The sequence below is a fragment of the Manis pentadactyla genome, chromosome 3 (assembly GCF_030020395.1).
Source record: "Manis pentadactyla isolate mManPen7 chromosome 3, mManPen7.hap1, whole genome shotgun sequence".
In the NCBI taxonomy this organism is placed as follows: domain Eukaryota; kingdom Metazoa; phylum Chordata; class Mammalia; order Pholidota; family Manidae; genus Manis; species Manis pentadactyla.
In genome coordinates this window covers 189,730,544-189,750,270 of record NC_080021.1, presented here as the reverse complement: position 1 = coordinate 189,750,270, position 19,727 = coordinate 189,730,544, and the positions used below count along the sequence as shown (strand labels likewise).

Below are 19,727 nucleotides of genomic sequence, written 5' to 3'. Positions count from 1 at the left end.
AGGCAATGGCAGAATCTAGAAGCAAATCCTCATACGACACAGGAAAGCTGGGTCACCATGGACACCGGATAACAGAAGGCTCATGGGTTATCTGCAGGGTTTCAAAGAGATTTCACAACTGGGACAATAAAGGAAGTTCAAACCTAGAAAAATGGTAAACTTTACAGCCAATCACCGATGGCTCTTAAAAGCAACCTCCTGAGTAAATTGCTGGCAGCAGGGAAGGAAGGAAACACCAAGAATTGAGTACATAGTGTGTTCCCAGGTGCTAGATGATTAATTCCTAAATTGTGCCAGTTCTACTCATTCCCTATTTTGCAAAAAGGAAAAATGAGGCTAAGAGAAGACAGATAGCTTGCCCAAGATCTCAGAGCTGATTGGCAAAAGAGCCAGGATTTTATCTCACAGGAGATGGGTTTGAACCCTGGGTCTGACCTGAAAGCTTCCCCTAGTCCTTGCCTCGGTGAGCACCCTTGAAGTTTCAAAGAGATAAACATGCATTCAACTATTTGGTTGAAGTGGAGCAACTGCTACCAACCCCAACAAAGTTCTACCCAAAAACTTTAACAGTGAAAAATGCCTCAGGCAAAAGCATGAGCCTAGGCCTCCTAAAATATAGGGAGGAGAGTCAAGTGCAAGTCCATCCAAACTTTGCCCACAGGGACAGAGGTAGGGCCACCTCATGCCGTCATTCATGCTCTCTTTGGCCACAGATCCAGAGCAGGTCCCTAAATACTGAAATCAGCAGTACCAAGGGGGCCAGAAGGGTCACATCACCCAAAGCCAGTTACCTCATTTTCTGGCTGTAGGGCCTTGGATGAGTCACCTGTCCCCTCTGAGCCTATTTCCACACCTGTAAAGCAGGAATGACAAGGATCAGGGAGGGATGGCAGGTGCTGGTGCACACAGCAGGCTACCACGCATGGGCTCCTCCTGGGACCCTTCTCTGAGTCCTCTTTTCCTCAAAGTCTTTAAGGTGGGGTCTCAAGCAGGGATCTGGAAGATTCCCACCAATGGAGGAAAGGATAGAAAGGTTAGGAGGGCTGGCCACTTGCCAGCTTGTTCCCTTCTCACCTAGGCAGTGGCACACCTGCCCAGCCAGCAACTCCAATAGGAATTAGGCCTCTGATCCATCTCTGGGGCATGCTGTTACCTGCAGGAGTGAGGGTGCTGGACCACAGCCAGATGGAGCCCTTTCCACCAGCAACTCCTTCCTGCCTGGGTCAGGAACCCAACTGCCAGTGAAAGGAAGGGGTCTTGCTGCCTCACTTGGCCTTCCAGCCTGCTACCTCTGACTTCACCGGGAGTGCACCCTCCCCACCCCTGCCCTGGTCCATTCATGAGCGCTGGTCACACAGATAAATGAATGGAGCCTGTCTTGAACACCGAGTCCTTAGCTTTGCCAAGGCAGGGCGATATGGGCAGAGCTGGACCAGGGGTGCTGGGGGACCCAGGAAAGTCACCCAAATAGGGTCTCATCTCATATCCGTCTGCTTAACTCCGGTCCCCACATTTTCAGGGCCGAATGACAGACCTTCTCAAGAGGGTAAGAAGCCAAGAGACCACCTAATAATATATCTGTCAATCTCTGAGCTTTTTTTCTATTTCATTTTTTAAAACTTTCTTGGGCCCACCCCCACCCCCATATGACCCTTTACACTGCCCACTTTCGAGAAAGACTCACTAAGACGCGCAATCCCCGGTATTTCGAGGCCCCAGTTGCACCCCACCACTACACAGACGCAGAACCTGAAGCCCGAGACTCGCGGGCAGTGCTCCCTCGCCACCTGCGGACTCACAGCGGGTTCCAGCGCTCGGGCAGGCGCCGGTGCAGCGAGATGCGGTCGCTGAGGTAGATGTTGATCTGGTGCAGCTTCACGCTCTCCTCCTGCAGCCGCAGCTCCTCGCCCTGCAGCTGCAGCCGCACCGCCTCGCCCCGTGCGCCCAGAGCGTCCTGGGGCACCGGAGGCCGCGGCAGGACCGGGTCGCGCCGACCGAAGCGCGGAGAGCGCGGGGGTCCCGGCTCGGACGCCCTGGCTCCGCGCCGCGCCCGCAACACAGAGCCCAGGCCAGCCAGCGCCAGCAGCGCCAGCAGCACCAGCAGCGCTTCCCTGCCGCGCCGCAGCCCCTGCGGGCAGCGCCTCCGCGCCGCGCGCCCCCACATGCGCCCCCCACCAATGGCCAGCGCCCCCCGCGCCCGGAGGCGGAGGCGTAGACCCGGACGCGGATCCCGGAACCAGAGCCGCGCAGCCCCGCCCCCGGCCCGCCCCACCTTCGCCCCGCCCCCTTCCCGCCTAGCCTGCCTAGTCTGCCCGCAGGAGTGCAGCCCCCGCACCCCCGAGGGTGGCAGATTTTTACTGGGTCCCCACGAGGCCCTGCTGAGATTTGCACCTTCTTCATTGGGCTGTGTGCGTTATTACAAGCCCTCAGCTCTGCGTCTGGCACATCGTGAGCGCTCAGTAAATGTTGGTTGAGTCCGCGCTGCAGAATGCTACGAATTTTATTGCTGTTATCTCATCCGATGCTAACACAGTCCAGTAAGAGGGGTAGTAGGATTATCAATTCCACTTTAGAGATGCGGTGACTGAGGCACAAAGAAGCCAGCGACACCAAGCTGTCACACTGAGGCCTACAGGCCTGACCTAAGACATACCGTTTGGATCCCTTAAATAACAAACCCTCCTCCTGCTCCCTATTAGTCAATATCCCTGTTTCTTATTCCTCACTTTACAGACTACTCCAAGAAACTGATCAAAGGAATGAACTATCCCCTCAGAAAAACACAGGCATACACACCCATGACATGAGCACCCACACCCCAGGCCATCCATTCATGTTAAGTACCCGTGACCTTGGCTAGGGGCTTCCTTTGGTGGGCCTCCTGGAACCACTGGGGTGCTGGAAATATTTACCTGGGTCAAGACTAGAGTGAGGCCATGCAGCTTTCTCCAAGGCAGAAAATTGAAGGCTAGGCCCCCAAAAACTCAGCAATCAAAAATAAACACTATTTTAAAAAATTTAAATGAATGCAAAATATCCATGATGAACATGATAAATAAAATATCAAAATTTTAAACAAAGGTGGAATCTGACCCTGTGGTTGCACAGCTCACCTCACTGTCTTCATTTACCCTAATACCAGCCCTGATTCTATATTTCACTTTTGGTGGGGATAACATGGCTGTATACATATGTAATATTCAAGTTCTTTAAAAAAATATGCACTTAACTTATGAAAGTTCTATCTCAATTAAAAACTCAGAAAATAAAAAATAAAAAAGATTGAACTAAGAGTAACAACAAAAAAGGAGAACCCCTGGCCTCCAGGACAAGCACAGAAGTCTTCATCTTGATAGGAGAGGCCCTCAGATGGTGACTTCAAACTCTTCAAGGCCTATCTCTAGCCACTGGGGTGGGGGTAGGCAGGTCTTTGCCATTCCAGGCCTTTGGCCTCCAGGACAAGCACAGAAGTCTTCATCTTGATAGGATAGGCCCTCAGATGGTGACTTCAAACTCTTCAAGGCCTATGTCTAGCCACTGGGGTGGGGGTAGGCAGGTCTTTGCCATTCCAGGCCTTTGCACATGCTGTTCCCATTGCTTAAAATGCTCTTCCCCACCTGGCAAATCACTACTCATCCTTCAAGGCCCTGCCAAAGCCAGCTCCACAGCCTTTTTAGGCAAATGCATTTCAAGATTGCATCAGCCATTTGTGTATTAGAACTCCACCAGAGAAACAGAACCAGTAGATGTATTCAGAGATTTATTGCAAAGAACTGACTTACACAACTGTGGGGACTGGTTAAGTGAGTCCAAAATCTGTAGGGCAGACCATCAGGAAGGGCAGGCTGAAACTCTCTGGCGTGAGCTGAAGCCAGAGCTGAAGCTACAGTCCAGAGACAGAATTTCTTATTTTTTAAGATAATCTCAGCTCTATAAATAGGGCCTTTCAACTGATTGAATCAGGCCCACCTAGATAATCTCCACTGCTTAAAGTCAACATTAATCATACCTACAAAATACCTACAAAATACCAACATCTAGATTAGTGTTTGAATAACAGGGGATTAAACTAAACCAGTTGCCTATCAGAGAGATCATGTCTTTTAGTTTCCTAAGGCTGCCAAAACAAAGTGCCATATATTGAGTGGCTGAAAACAAAAATACACCCCCTAACAGTTCTGGAGGCTAGAAGGCCAAAATCAATTAGTCCTGTCAGCAAGGCCATGCTCTTGCTGAAGGATCTGTTCCATGCTTTTCTCCTGGTTTGTGGTGTTGCTGGCAATCCTTGTCATTCTGTGGCTTGTAGATTCATCACTCCCATCTCTGCCTCCATCATCATATGGCATTCTTCTGGTGTGTGTCTCTCTTCCAGTCTCCTTCTAAGGATACCAGTCATATTGGATTGGGGCCCACTCTCATGACCTCATGTTAACTTGATTACGTCTGTAAAGACCCTATTTCCAAATAAGGTCATATTCATAGCCCCAAGAATTAGGACATCAACATATCTTTGGGAGGGGACACAATTCATTCCATAACCCCATTACACTTTGTTACAGTGCTTGGCACATTGGATCATGCTCAATTCATCCCAGGCCTTGTAACAAAAAGAACATAAAGGATTTTTAAGAGTACAAGATGTGGTCACTGTATAATCAATCCCAGAGCTTGGTATAGCAACAGACATGCAGTAAATAAATGCTCAATGAATGGTTGACTTTGTGTCCCATGCACACTTCCAGGAGTGTGTGTTTGAATTCACTGGGAAGGTATCTGACAGAGGGCACAACTTGGCTAAGTGCAGGGAGAAGTTACTCCCAAAATGTAACAAACATGAATTCTGCAGGTCTTTTGCTAGAAGAGCCTCAAGGGTAATCAATCTGGGAGTTTTCAAAATCTGCTCCCAGAAACCCCAGGGGACCATCCAGGAAATCAAGAGACTTCCTGGGTGGGGTTCCAGTTCTGTTCTCTGAAACCAGAGCATTGACACATTTATCTGATTAATGCTTTGAACCTCAGTCTTAGATTACAGCACCCTCCACCCTAATAACCAGAAGAATTGGTAACAGGGCCAAAGGGAGTGTGCTGTCTAGGGCCACAGCTGGTCAGTGGCAGAACAGGAAGTAGAAAGGTACCCAAAGGTGTGGCAGAAACTGTTGGATGTCTGCCAATATCCCTTCTCTTCTTAACAGTAGCGCCTTTGATTTTTTACGCTGGTTTCTCTGGGCCTATGGTCTTCCAAAACACAGACTGGATTTCCCAGCCTCTCTTGCAGCTAGGCAAAGCTGCATGACTAAGTGTGAAGCCAATGGACTCTAAGTGGTGGTGTCAGATAGGGTTTCTGGGTACTGTCCTTAAAGGAAACTTCCTTGCCTTTCTTTCTTCCTGCTGGCTGGATTGTGGATACAGAGACTGAAGCTCAAGCAGCCACCTTTGGTCATGAGGTAAGAGTCATGCACTGCAAATGGTGAAACAACATGGCAGGAGCCCAGGGCCCTCACACTGTGGACACTGAACCCATCCTGATGGCCTCCTTCTGGATTTTTTATGTGAAAGAGAAATAAACTTCTCACTCACTTAAGCTACTCTTGCTATGTGTTTTCTGTCCTGTACAGCCAAACCTAGTCCTCTGTGATATGGAGGATTAATTTCAAGAGAATTCCCCCCAAATCTGGCTCTGATAGCATGGGGGTTTTAAAACAAATGTTTGATACTCCCTTGCCTTGAATCAGGGCAGACTTGTAACTGCTTCAACCAATAGATTATGATAGAAGAGATGCCCATGACCTCTCAGGCTAGGTGTAAGAGGTCAAATCTTCCACTTTGTTCATAGGGTCACTGTCCATGAGGCCTTGAGTTGCCAGGGAAGAAACCTGACAATTGTGATACCATCGTGCTGGGGAAGCCACAGGTAGACGTAGACACTCCAGTCATTAGTGCCAGCTGAGTCCAGCCTTCAGCCAGCCCAGACAGCTCAGGCATCAGGCAGGTGAGTGAAGTGGCTCCTCCCGGGACATATGAGTCACTCCAGCCATTCAAGTCATCTCATCTGTGGTCACAGATATCAAAGGAATGGATTTCAGGTTCTTGAGAAAGAAGATACTCCTGAGTTGCAGAAGATACATATGCATCTCAAAGGGACAGAGAAAGGATTTACAACAGAGAAGAGAAGTGCCCTTTTCAAATTCCTGACCCACAGAATCCGTGAACATAGTAAGATGGTGGTGGTTGTACACCTTAACATTTGCGGATGGTTTGTTATGCAATGATAGATAACTAAAACAAATGGATGATTTTAGTCAACATTTTCTAAGTCAGGAAATATTTATTGAGCACCTTTTATGTGCCAGGCACCATGCTAGGGTCTATAATGAGCAAGTGTCAAAGCTAAATAACGCTGGACAGTAGTTAAAGTGATAAGGATAGATTTTAATCAGTAATAAGCTATTGCAATAGGGAAGCAGGCCCGTGTGAACTGATTCAACTTGATTTGCACAGAAGTGACTGGGCATTTTGAGTAGAGTCAGGGAAATGAAAAATTACAAAAGATTGGTCAGTGTAAATGCTGATTAGGCCAGCTGTGTCTATTCTATCGTCCCACAGAGACTGGGAGGCAGAGGCCCTAGTCTTCCTGATGATTACATTTTAAAGGAATGGATTTCAGGTTCTTGAGAAAGAAGATACTTCTGAGTTGCAGAAGATACATATACATCTCGAAGGGACAGAGAAAGGATTTACAGCTGTAGGCCCTTTTTAGTACATACTCTAAGAAAGGGTGTTTGGGGAACTATGGTTAGGTGTTAACTAAAATTAAAGAGCAAAGTCTTTGGGTAGCCTTGAGTTTTCTCAGGCAGGCACTCAAGAGGTACCAGGGTCAGCCTAGGAATGCAGTCTTCAGCTGTTAGAAACTGTGTTAGTGTTTAAGTCTTTTACTATGAAGGGAGGTGGGTGGGTGAAATCATCTATGTTGAGGATCTGTAGTTTTTATAGGCCAAGTTGAGCCTAGTTGAGAAAAGGGTTCAGGGAAGCTTGGATAGAGGTTGGTCAAGGAGAGACTCCTTGTCACAAGACAGATATTTTTGACATCATGGTGCTGAGTGTAATGGAATAGATGTTAAGAAGATAATTTATTGGAGTCATGACAAATGTTTTGAAGATGAATTAGAGGGTGCTAAGAGAGCATATAATAGAAGATTGGTCTAGTTTAGGGGTTTAGAAAGGTTTTTCTGAGGAAGTAATGTTTACACAGATATCTGAATGTTAAAGTGGTATCAGAGATCTGAAATGGTGTTTTAGGTTAATCTGGTAGTCCTTCTGCTGGTGCCCAGCTCAGGGAAACGAATTGCTTTGTACCTATGTAAGGATAAAGTATAAACTGTTTTGTGTTACACCCTGTGAAGCTAGTCCAAAGCCTATTAAATATTCTCTGTTCTCAAAGGGACCACAGCTAAAAGAGTTAAGAAGCACAAACCTGGTCTAACTCTCTAATTTTACAGATGAGGAGCCTGAGACCCAGTAGGGAGAGCATGTTAAACAAGCTGGTGGCTCAGGCAGAGTTAGGAGCTAACTTGTCATCCTCTTTGATTCACAGCCTCTAGTTACTGGCCTCTCTGGAGGAAAAGGGCCTTCCATGAGTATCTCCCCCAAGTCCCAGAAGGAACAGCGGGCTTGGGGTGAACCATGCAAAGCAGCTCCCACCCAAGACAAGCTGCTGATACCAGACTAGTGGGAGGTGACTCCACCCACAGAAGAGTCTGCTGGTTGGTGCCAGAAGGCAGGTGTAATAGGAAAGGCCTGGAGCTGTGCCTTTTGGCCTCTGTCCAGACACCTAACACATTTAAGATCTACGGTCATATTAGCAAACAGACAAGGATTACAAGTGTTTTAGATCGGCTTACCAGATTGGAATGCTTCCGGATACAGGCTTAGTTGCAGAGAAAGGAGCAACAAATTAGGCCTTACAATACATGGCTTCAAGTCCAAGGTAATGGGAAAAGTTGTCATGAGCACCTATAGGTAACATAAAATGCTAGACTTTATTTTTCATGTACCTTTTCATTTTATCCTCATGACAACCCTTGCAAGGTAAATAGATGAGGAAAACAGGGTCAGAGACCCAAGGTGATTGATCCAAGGTCATACAACATGCAAATGGCAAAGCAAGGATCTGAGTCCAAGTCTCTTGGCTCCTAGTGGTTTTTCCCATCACACAACTCACTGGAAATTTGTGTGAAACCAAAGGGCAGCTTAGCTTAGTGGGTAGGAGTACAACCTTGGGGCTCACTTGCCTGAGCTCAAACCCAAGTTCCGTCAGACCGCTGTGTTACTTAACCTCTCTCAACTCAATTTGCTCATCTATAAAATGTTGGTGACAAAAATAGTTTCTCTTGAGCAGGGCTTGGCAGGGAGATTGAGTGATGTAGTGCAGACAGACAGCCTCCCAGGGCACAAAGGGTAGAAAGAGTTTCTGCAAGGGCGAATGGAAAACGTCTAGCATCTTATGGCTTGAGGTGTGGTCCTTAGCCCAGCAACATTGGTACCACCTGGGAGCTATTAGAGATACAGCAGCTTGTTAATAGAGAAATAGTACTAAGAATGGTCCCTGCCCAGAGTAAGCACTATATAAATGTTATTAATGATGACAAGTTGGCATCCATAGAGGGCAAATCCAGCTGAGACCTTAATTCTTTTCATTCCTTTTCCCAAATTGAGTACCTTGCCCTTTCCTTGGGTTTGTTGTTAGATTGAGGGACTGATTTGTTCTTTGACCACACCATCTCACCGGCTGCTCAACCAACAGATTTCTCTATAAGGTACTTTAGATTTGTCATATTAGCTCCCTTCATAGGGGTTATTACATCCCATTTAGAGCTTAACGTGATATATGGTAGTTGCGGTATTTCAAACATTTGGGGGGAAAAGATGGCTGATTTAATCAATGATTGGGGCAATCTGATACCATTTGGGAAAAATAAATTCCAACCTCACATCTTACACCAAAAAAAAAATCCAAATGATCTAAAGATGTCAAAGTTAAATAATATTAATAACAAAATGATGAAAGTATTGGATGAAAAAACCCAGAGAGCATTATGGAAAAGATTTGTAAATGTAACTATATAAAAATTTAAACATTCTGTAAGGGCCAATGTAAAATAAAGTCAAAAGACAAAAGACAAATCAGAAAGATATTTGCAGATGATATTTATCCAGTATGTGAATCAACAGGGAAATAAAAAGAACAAACAAATTAAAATGGCCAAAGGATTTGAATACACAGTCTCCCCCATCACCAAATGAGATATAAGTGGTCTATAAATGTATCAAAATATGCTCAACTTCCTTATTTAAAATGTACACAAATTAAACTTTGAAATATTTTTTTCACCTATCAGATTGGCAAAGATTTAAAAGGCTATTAATTCTAGAGTTGCTGGGATCTGAATAAACAGGCATTCTTATCCAGAGTTGATAGGAATGTAAACTGGTATAACCTTTTGGAAAGCCAATTAGGCAACATTAGAACTGTTAATGTTCATATCTTTTTGATTCCGCAATTTTCCATCTAGGAATTTATCCAACAGAAATAGACTCACAAATGCTCAAGACATGAGTTTACAGGAAGCTTATTGCAATATTGTACATAAAAGCAAAAGGCTGGAAACAACCCAAATAACCTTTACACAGGAGATACAAAATATAAAGTATTGCACATCCATACACTAGTATACCACAATGTCATTAACAAGGATGACATTAATTCCAGGTGTGTAACATACAAATGGGCTTAAGAGTCAAGAAAAGGAAGTTATAAAGCTGTGTGGATAGTATGATCCTATTTTTGTAAAATATGTTAACATATGCAAAGGAAAAAATGCAGAAAGAACAGCCACCAAACCATTAACTCTATTGTATTTATTTCTGGTGAGTGAGATATGTGACCTTTCATTTTAATTCAGTTTGTTCCTTTTTTTCAACAACTATCTATTGATCACTTACAACTTGGCAGGCCATGTGCTTGATTCTGGGGATACGGTGGTTAAATACCCAGAGCCATGGATCTCAAGAAGTTCTCATTCTTTATTTCTACAATATTGGAATTCTTTACAGCAAACATTATTATCTTATTAGGAAAAGAAGTAGACATTTAAAAGTAAATAAATATTTTAGAGATTATTTTACTTCAAAGCCTCCTTTCTAATCTCTGGTCTCCCTGTCTCCTGCTCTCCATTTCCAATCTGTTTCCCCTCGTTTCCTCCAACTATCCAGATCACTTTATGTCCAACTTGTGGCCATACTCTGTTAGTGACCCCCAAAACTGTGATACCTTCCTCGGACTTGACAAAGAAAGCTCACAGACCGTCCTGTTCTGTAGTCATGTGGGATTCCCTGGGAGCCAGGGGCTCTGTGCGTATCATGCAACGCACATAGTGCCCAGCACACAGAAGACACTCTATACCTGTTGGTTGAATGGGGATTGTTTTGGGGGTGGAGGTACACTGCTCAGATCACTCTGCAAGAAAACCTGCTGGAAGGAGCACAGTTGACGGTGAGGACCTTTGGGCACTCTGTGATATTCTTGCTGAGGCAACATTTCCACTGGTTTTTCCCAGACATGGTTTGGGGAATCAGAATTCTGTCTGCTGCAGAACACCTTAGCAGGCCACCTTTGGCTGGGGACTCACCATCGGCCTGGCCAAGAAAGTTTCAGAGCTGCACAGCAGTCTGAAGCCCTCAGTACTGAAGCCTCCTCCCTCCCCACTCTCTTTTTCCAGTTGTAAGACCTGCATCTGGGTCTGGAGGCACTCCTTCCCTTTTTGTCCTCTTTCCCCTTTATTCTACACAAGTGTTTCTCCCAGAAAAGAAAAGCATCTGATTCTCAGAGGACCCAAGTCAATAGAGGGACCAATGAAAAACTACTGGAAGAGAGCTCATAAATAATAAGACTATTATAAATATACTTGCATAAGAGGTATATGTATGAAGATATGCTGGATCCAGGCTTCAAATACTCTGAACACAAATCACCTGGAGGATGGTGTTGAAATGCAGATTCTGGGTCAGGAGGTTGGGGTGGACCCAGGATGCTGTATTTCTAAGAAGTTCCCCTGGTGGTACTGGTACTGCTGGTCCAAGGACCACAGTTTGAGCAGTAAGGGGCTGGAATCTTTTTTTGCCCTGCTGAGTCTCTCTCCATTTTGCTCTGAATCCTGGGAGGTTGGCTGTGAGGACCACATCAGCAGGCTAAAACCTCTAACAGCAGGGTTTGGCCAATGAGGAGCACTGGCAGACCAGAGGGGAAGAGGAGGGTGAGGGCAGAGGCTTTTACTCCTCTGGGATTGCTCCCTGCTGGGTTGCAGTGGGTTGGCCGTGCCCCTCTACCAAAGGCCATAGCTCCTATCAGCTAGATCTCTCCAGTTTTCTCTCTTGTACAATTCCAGCAACACCTCTCTCCCTTTCCCCCTTCAGGCCCGGGGTAGTAACAGTTCCCTACTGTTACCAGCCTTGAAGGACTGCACCAACCCTCATGGCTCTTAGTAAATCCTGTCCCACTTCTGATTACAGAAGTCCTTTCGTAAGTGTTTCTCATTTCCTCAGCCAAGTGTGTCATCTGTCTCCTCCTGGGACCCTGAGTGCTACAAGCACTGTTCAGTGCAGGAAAACTGGAATCAAGCTAATTGTGCATCATTAAAAAATAATTAAATCATGGTACATCTGCTTAATGGTGTGACATGCAACCATTACAAAGAGTGTTGTAAATCTATATTCACCTACATTGAAAGATGCCCAAGCCATTTATTAAATGAAAACAAAAAAAAAAGCATGATTTTGAATAGCAGGGGTGGTATGTACCTACTTGATTAAAATTTAAAATATGCATTTGTTAAGGCTTGGATTGCAAGTGATGATAACCATGCCCCAAACAAACCAACCCAAAAGAATGGTGGGGCAGGGTGGGAGATTCTCTGACTCCCTCTCTTTCTATCACTTGTCTCTCCCTTCCTGTGTGGTGGCTGTTCACCCCGAGATACTGTCTTCAGGTGGTGGCAGAGAGAAAGCACCAGTGTGACTTACAACATCCTGACATCCAGACAGCTGACCACCTAGGCAGAGCATGCCTCACTCCTAGCAGCTCTAGCAAAAAAATCCTGGGCTGAAGTAATCAGGATGGGCTTGGACATATGGGAATCACTGAGCCATACGGCCAGAGTGTGGAAGAGGGCATCTCTTCCCTGCGTAGGAGAGGCAGGGCAGGTGTAAGCAACAGACCTCCCCTCTAGAGGGAATATTTATAGTAGACATTGGTTATCCTGCTTGGCTGCCCAGCATTTGAAAGTCCTTCCTATTCTGAAGAGTCTCCTACGTTCTGGGCACCTATGATGGAGCTTCCCTCCTGTTACACATGCTGAAGAGGCCAAGAAATGCTCTTTCCCAGCCTCCCTTTCTGCCAGGCAAAACACACGAGCCAGGCTGGTGGGGCCATTGAGGCTCCCTTCTGAGGCTCTGACTGAGAAACTGGTGACACCAAAAAGGGCCTGTGCAGACTCCATCCTGGTATACAGTGCAGTCGTGGCATGATTTAGGACATTGTTCTTGGTTGTAGGGCTGCTGAGACTGCTTCTCTGGCCCTCAAGGGATCTGTGGGTATGAAACAACCTTGTGGCATATCCCCTTTCTACTTAAATCATCCAAGGGTTAATTTGTGCTGCTTGCAGTCAAGAAGCTTCATTAATGCCTATATGTATGTGTGCATGTTTATATAGACATGAGTTTTTTGGAAAGATAAAATAAATGTGAATATCGGTTATTATGGAAAACAGGACTGGGAGAGTGGGAGAGGAGCATAAGGGCTTTCCCTTCTGCCTTCTGTCCTTTTGAAATTTCTTTTTCAACGTGTTGGAACTTCTTTTTCACTATGTCCATTATTTTTATAATGAAACAACTTGTTAGTAAAAGTATAAGAAAAGACATCTGAATAAATAGAAAAAGACAAGGATGCATTACTCAGGATTTTCACAGAAACAAATGTCTTCACTAGACTTCCTAAAGGAAGTCGTCCTCCCCTCTGTTGTGGTGAACAGAGTCAATCGGGACATGAGTGACAATACCACCTCACACGCAGAGCTTCAGTGATTAGTTGTGTAATGCGCCTGCTAACTTTCCATGGCTCCCCATTATTGACAGAATAAATCCCCCAGTCTTCATTCTAGGACTAAAGCCTTTGCAGTCTGAGCCCTGTGCACTTCTGAAACTTTTCTTCATCTTTACATTTTGTCTAGAAGACTTTTTCTTCCAGCCCTGCTGGCCCAGATTCTCAGGGTATTAGCATTTTCTCTGATCTGCTAATGCCACGACTCTTATTCCTTCCTCACACCCTCATTGTTTTGCTCTGTATTATAGTTTTACATACCTGAGACTTAGTCGTGTACTGAGCACCTACTGTATCCCTCTCTGGCCCTTTGCTAGGCTTTGGGCACAGCTGAGTCTATGGAAACCAATTACCCCTTATCAGAATGTTAATGTTACCACGATAAGCAGGTGGCTTAAGCAATTTGCAGGCAGGGATCCTCTTGCAGAACCTTTCTCTTTCTCTCTGCCTGGACTCTCCCCAGCTCGATTTCTCAATTTCTTCAGATCTCAGTGCAGGTGTCCCATTCTCAGTGACACCTTCTCTACCCACTCTACTATTAAGTAATGTCTCATCCTCTTTTCTATTTACTTTGACGTATGTTATGTCCTACTTATTGTTCTAATAGCCCTCATCCCCATCTGACAGGTAAGTTACTTACTTGTTTATTGACAGCCTGTCTCTTTCCTGTCAGCTCCAGGAAGGCAGGGACTTCATTTTCTTCCGGCAGTTTCTCCAGCCCTAAAGCAGTGCCTGTTACATAGTAGGCACTCAGTAAATATTTGTTGAGAATACACAGAGAATTGGACTAGATGTCAGAAGACCTGTCCTAGTCACAATTCTGGAGGATAGTCGTGTGGCCTTTAGCAGGAGTCAGCCTCTTTAAGCTTCAGTTGCCTCCTCTATGATCATCTGGGACGTCCCTGGTGGCTGACGGGGCTGCTGTGAGGATCAAAGAGTGGGTCTCCAACTTTAGCAGAGGGTCAGAATCATTTGGAGGCCTTGTTAAAATACTGTTAGGTGGCTGGGCTCCACACTATCTCTGATTCAGTAGATTTGGGGTGTTCAGAAAATTTGCATTTGTAGCAATGTCCCAGGCGGGGCGGATTCAATAACCACTGATGAAGGCAGATAAGGTACTGGAGGTGCTGTAGGCTTAAGGCGCACAGATCAGGACAGGCTTAAAGGGGCCCGCAGGACAATCTGGAGGGACAGAGTGGACCTGTCCGTTTCTGAATTCAGTCAGCAACTATTTCGGCAGCGCGCGTTAAGTGCCAAGCACCGGCGGGGGAAGGGGGTCGGCGGCGCACGTCACAGGCCATGTCCCCGCGGCGGGGGACTCAGACCCCGGCCCAGCAGTCGGTCCGGAGCTCGCACGGTGAGTGGGGCTGGAAAGCCCCTCCGACCTCCGCACCGGGCAGGAAGTGTCCGGAGCAGCCGGGGAGAGCCGCAAACGGGCGCCGAGAGGGCCAAGGCGGACACGCGAGCCTCGGCAACGCGACGCTCCTCGGAGCTTCCCGGAAGCCGCCGGCCCTCGGAACGCGGCGGGGTAGGCGCCACCTCGCGCCCGGCGCGCGCCCGGCACACAGTAGGCGCGCGGGCCGGCGGGCGGGCTGGCGGAAGGGGGCGCCGGCGGGCGGTATCCGGGGGCGGAGCCGGCGCGGCCCGCAGGGCAGACGGGCGCGGGCCGCGGCCGCGATGGGCGAGGGCGGGCTGCCCCCGGCCTTCCAGCTGCTGCTGCGCGCCTGCGACCAGGGCGACACGGAGACGGCGCGGCGGCTGCTGGAGCCGGGGGCGGCGGAGCAGGCGGAGCGTGGTGCGGAGCCCGAGGCGGGCGCGGAGCCGGCGGGGCCCGAGGCGGCCGGGCCCGGGGCGGCGGCGGCCGGAGCTCCGGTGCCCGTGGACTGCTCGGACGAGGCGGGCAACACGGCGCTGCAGTTCGCCGCGGCCGGGGGCCACGAGCCGCTGGTGCGCTTCCTGCTGCGCCGCGGCGCCTCGGTCAACAGCCGCAACCACTATGGCTGGAGCGCGCTCATGCAGGCGGCCAGGTGAGCGGCCGGAGTCCCCGGGGTCCCGCGCTGGGAGTCCAGCCGTCCCCGGGCGGCCTCAGGCGGCGAGACCTGCCCGGCGGGCCCCGCCGACGCCCTGGGGGTTAAAGAGTCACGGACTCGTTCGGGGGAGTCGGAATGGTAAACTAAGCAGTTCGGGATAGGACGAGAAGTGGAAGCGCTTTTTTAAAAAAATAATGTAAAATCAGAATCTTAGAAACATTCGCTGTTCAGAACACTCTGGAGATTGCGCCGAGTAGAATCTTAGAGGTGTGTTCATTCATTCATTCCTAATTGCAACAAGGATTTCCTAAGGTCCTACCTACCTACCCTGCCTTTGCGAAGGGGATACGGCGGAAGACAGGTGAAGTCCCTGTCGCGAGCAACTCATGCGGCAGTGGGCAGGCTAGACAAGGGAACAACAGGCTTGATGGGGAATGTTCAGGGGGCTCTTGAGGCGGTGGGGGAAGGTTTCTGCTACGAATGGTGTATACAAATCAAAACCTGATAAATAACCAGGACAGAAGTGGGAGGTGGGAACACGGTGATAGGAGGCCCATGCAAAGGTTTGGAAGCGAAATGGTGGTGGGACTGCTGGAACAATGTTATGACTGAAAGCGAGTGGAAGTAGTGGTAGATGAGCCCTTCTTGGAGAGAAGGAGGCAGATGCCAGGGTTGAGAAAAGCCAGCTATCCTAATGGTACTGGGGAGTAATGGAAGGTTCTAGGCAGAGAGTGACAGAAACTTTTTTGTATTTGGAAAGATCACTTTAACCGCAGTGTGAGGAAGGATTGCAGGGGTGGACTAGAGTCAGAAAGTCTGCTTAGAGGGGATTACAGCAGTCTAGGAAGAGGTCATGATGGCTTGGACCAGAGCAGAAACAGCGGCAGGAAAGCAGAGATGACTCTGGCATGAATACCCAGGAAATAGGATGAACAGGACTTGAAACTGTGGTATGAAGAAACTGGTATACAGTTAAGTTGCTCACCTCTGTTAGCCATCTACTTAGGTCCCACACACCCCTCAGTGTCTTGCAGAAATCTCTTAAGGAGGGAATGGACGTCATTTGTAACTTTGATGGATATTGCCAAAATACAGGTGTATTAGTTTCCTGTGGCTGCAATAACAATACCACAAAGCCAGCGGCAGTCCCATCACTCTGACCCCTGCTTCTGTTGTCACATCTGATTCTGACTCTTCTGCTTCACCACCCCCTCCCATTTTAAGGACTCTTGTGATTCCACTGGGCCCACCTGGATAATCTAGGATACTCTCCCTATCTCAAGATCAGTTGAATGGCAACCTTAATTATATGTGATTTCCTAATGTATGTATAGGTTTTGGGGATTAGGATGTGGACATCTTTGGGAGTCCATAATGCTGCCAACCCCAGCACTTGTACCAGTTCACCCTTCCAGCAGCAGTGTATACAAGTGCCTGTTTTTCTACAACCTCACTGTCAGAATATATTATCAAACTTGGATTTTTGTGTCTGATGGGCAAAAAAATCATATCCCATGCTGTTAATTTGCACTTGTAAAATTGTGAGTGAAGTAAAGCAACTTTCCATACGGATGACCATTGTTTTCCTAAAAGGCATTGAAAACACAAGTTCTTACCCATTATCTTGTCATTGTGACCGAAAATATTTTAGTTCTGAGTTCTTTCCCAAATGTTACATGGTTCTAATGTAATTTGTATTGCTGGAAAAATTTTATTCTGCATTACTTTCAAATGTATCATTTCCAACTGCTATGTGATACTCTGACCGTGGGACAGTACTGTGGTTTGCGGGACCATTTCCCAGCCCTCAGGCATTTATTTCAGTCTGCCTGTGAGCACGTTTTGGGAATGGATGCCTGTTCACCTGAGCAGTGCAGTGTTTGATGCCCCTACCAGCCTGTTGGGACCCTTTGTTTTCAGACACCTGGTTTCTTGCCCAGAGCAGTTTGGGGTGACCTTAAAGCCTTTGGGATCCCAAACCCCTGTATTTCTTCTGAGGTTCCCTATCTCTTTCAGTGGCTCCATCCACTCTACCGGGCTTTAAACCTTCAGGTAAATCCTCAGCCCTATACCAGTCTGTGCCGTGGCCCAGTCTGCCCATCTGTCTCTGCCACACCTTCTCTCCTTTCCCTCTGCCTTAGCCCAGGCCACACCTTTGTAGTGGCCTCCCACTGCTCTGCCTTCCTCCAGGCGTGCTTTCTCCAATGCACCCAACATAGGGCTTCCAGATCTTTCTGAAAGGAGTGTTTGGTTGTGCGCCTCTCGTGTTGGCTCCCCTAGCCAGAGCCCTTAGACTGGCATCTGAGGTTCTCACATTCAGACCCCTCCCCAGATCTCCTCTTCTACTTTCTCCTCTGGCTTCCTAAACTCAGGCCCAGATGATTTCATCCAGGCCTTCTCTGTGTCTCTCTGTGGTTTTTGGGTTTTGTTTTTAGTTAACATTTATTGCACATTTACTGTGTGCCAAGAATATTATCTCCACTTTACAAACAAGAATCTGAGATTACAAAATTTCCTCATGAGCATACTGCTAGTCAGCAGTCCCGGGAAGTCCGACTGCAGAGTCCTCAACATAGCCACATACCAGAAGCCCCTCTCCCTCGACCCTTAGCTTCTTCTGGAAACCCGCTGTGGTGGCCCTCCTGTTCTCCATCTCAGCGTGGGGAAGGTCTCTGAAGCAGTACCCATCACCCCACGTTATAGCTGGTCTCCTTCCTTAGTGGCACCCAAGCCTGGGCACAGATCAGAATCACTGGGATGCTTTTCCAGTCCAGATTCCTGAGTTCCCTTTCTGGGTACTGTGATTCAGAGACCTGGTAAGGGCAGGGGGAGGGACAGGGACTGTGTGAGAAGAGGCTCCCCAGCAGTTCCCAAACATGGTGGGCTTGGGAGCAACTGATGTGTGCTTCCTCTCTCAGTTCCCACCTGGCCCAGAGGGGCCCTAGTGAGTTCCTGCAGGCCTGCAGAGCAAAGTGTGCCCGCGGCACCTGGTCTGCTTAAGGGTATCATAAAGACCCCTCATCACCAATTTTTGCTATTAACCAAGTTCTGCAGGATGGTCAAAGTCATCTGATTAATTTTATCTAATTTCTGTTAATCTTGATGTGGCAAGAGACTCAGAAGAATTCATCTAGACTCTGGTAACTAGGAAGTTAACATTTTTAGCGGGCTTTCCTTCTTCTCTACAATTTGGGATTGTGAAAAGAGCTGGAATTTGTGGTCCAAGTGTCCTGACTTTGTCACTTTCAAATTGAGAGGCTCTGGACTAACTACAATTCCTCTTTATTCCTCCATTTATCTTAAAGGTGCTGTTTTGGGAGCATTAGCTATATAATCTCATTTACTCCTATAAGACTATGGCAAAATATGACAGTCGTATGAGAGGATTAGAACTGACTCTTGACCTTGACCTGAACTGACCATGCCTGGGTACTTTAAAATATATCGGCCTTCAGTCTACAATCCTGACCACCTGGACTTGGGTATCACCTTCAGCTGTGTTGGGTTGTGCTCAAGCTTTCTATTGCTTAATCCATATCAAAAGCTCAGTATGGAGGAATTCTGTGTACAAGACTTCCTGAAAGACACATGGTCTGTCTGTGACTTGGATCAGGATGGGCAAATGTATGGCCACGGGCTGACAGGATCCGGTCCTGTGCTCTTCCTCTCTGAATCTAGATCCACTTCAGAGTGCTTCAAGGCTATGCTCCTGGTAGCCCCACTTTTGGTCAAAGTGAGCATCTGTTTATCATCCCAGCCATCTGTGTTCCAAAGCTTGTCATTGAATCAGGCCAGGCCGTCAGGGGCCCTGAGCCTGGACTGCAGCTCAGTTCCTTGTGTGAGGCGGACATGATAACCACTATGGTATGGAAACCACTACAGTTTGATTCCTTGTGGATGTTTTAGTATCAGAAATGGTGACATTCATGTCTTTTCCTTTTCTTTAAATGACAACCTTTATTGAGTACTTTATGAAACACTGTACTGCTTTAAATGAACTCATTCAATCCACAAAAACCTTAGGAAGTAGATACTATTGCCATCCCCATTTTATAGATAAGAAATTGAGGCTCAGAGAAGTTAAGTAACTTACCCAAGGCTACACAGCTTGTAAGTGGCAGTCAGATTTACACCTACGCGGTTGGTTCCAGAGACTTTGCTCCCAACCTCTGCTCTCAGCCCTGAGTCCTATAACTGACCGTTTTCCTATTTGGTGTTGGCACTAAGGAAACTGCTCACCAAATTTGCCAAATGCTAAGAGACTGGCTGTGTGGTGCTTACTTTGGCTCTAACTTTATCCTTGACTTCTTTACCTTCCTTCTCTTGCCTTTCATTTCTCTGCCTGCCAGTGTGACAGAGCTGCACTCTCAGCTCAGTGCTTTGAGTGGTGGGAGTATGTGCCAGGTCTTTAACACAGGTGTTAATTGCTGAATTAATTGGTAATCATAGCAGCTGTTCAGAAAGCCCCATCGTTTCCTATCTTTAGAAATTACCTATTGGAAACTTAGCATCCACAAAATTATCTCAGCCTGCATTGCATCATTTTA

General features: G+C 47.2%; 2 protein-coding genes across 10 annotated transcripts in view; one reads left to right on the top strand and one right to left on the bottom strand.

Annotated features, from left to right (window-relative positions):
• The window catches only part of GALNT12 (polypeptide N-acetylgalactosaminyltransferase 12), a 44,925-nt gene extending 30,366 nt beyond the window's left edge, over positions 1-14,559 (bottom strand). For 3 of the 7 annotated variants that reach the window (XM_057498879.1, XM_057498880.1, XM_036888426.2), the window contains exon 1: positions 1,800-2,228. In XM_057498879.1, coding sequence (XP_057354862.1) covers positions 1,800-2,164 — 365 coding nt within the window. In that variant the 5' untranslated portion in view covers positions 2,165-2,228. Of the gene's footprint in view, positions 1-1,799; positions 2,229-2,912; positions 2,931-7,898; positions 7,989-13,790 lie in introns of those variants that run through there. The other 4 variants (XM_057498882.1, XM_057498883.1, XM_057498884.1 and 1 more) reach the window with 4 other exon arrangements.
• A 187-nt stretch (positions 14,560-14,746) lies between these two features.
• Positions 14,747-19,727, top strand: part of ANKS6 (ankyrin repeat and sterile alpha motif domain containing 6) — a 53,843-nt gene continuing 48,862 nt past the window's right edge. Inside the window, exon 1 of one of the 3 annotated variants that reach the window (XM_036888394.2) lies at positions 14,747-15,177. In XM_036888394.2, the coding sequence (XP_036744289.2) occupies positions 14,828-15,177 (350 nt within the window). In that variant the 5' untranslated portion in view covers positions 14,747-14,827. The remainder of the gene's footprint in view (positions 15,178-19,727) is intronic. The other 2 variants (XR_005025428.2, XM_036888393.2) reach the window with 2 other exon arrangements.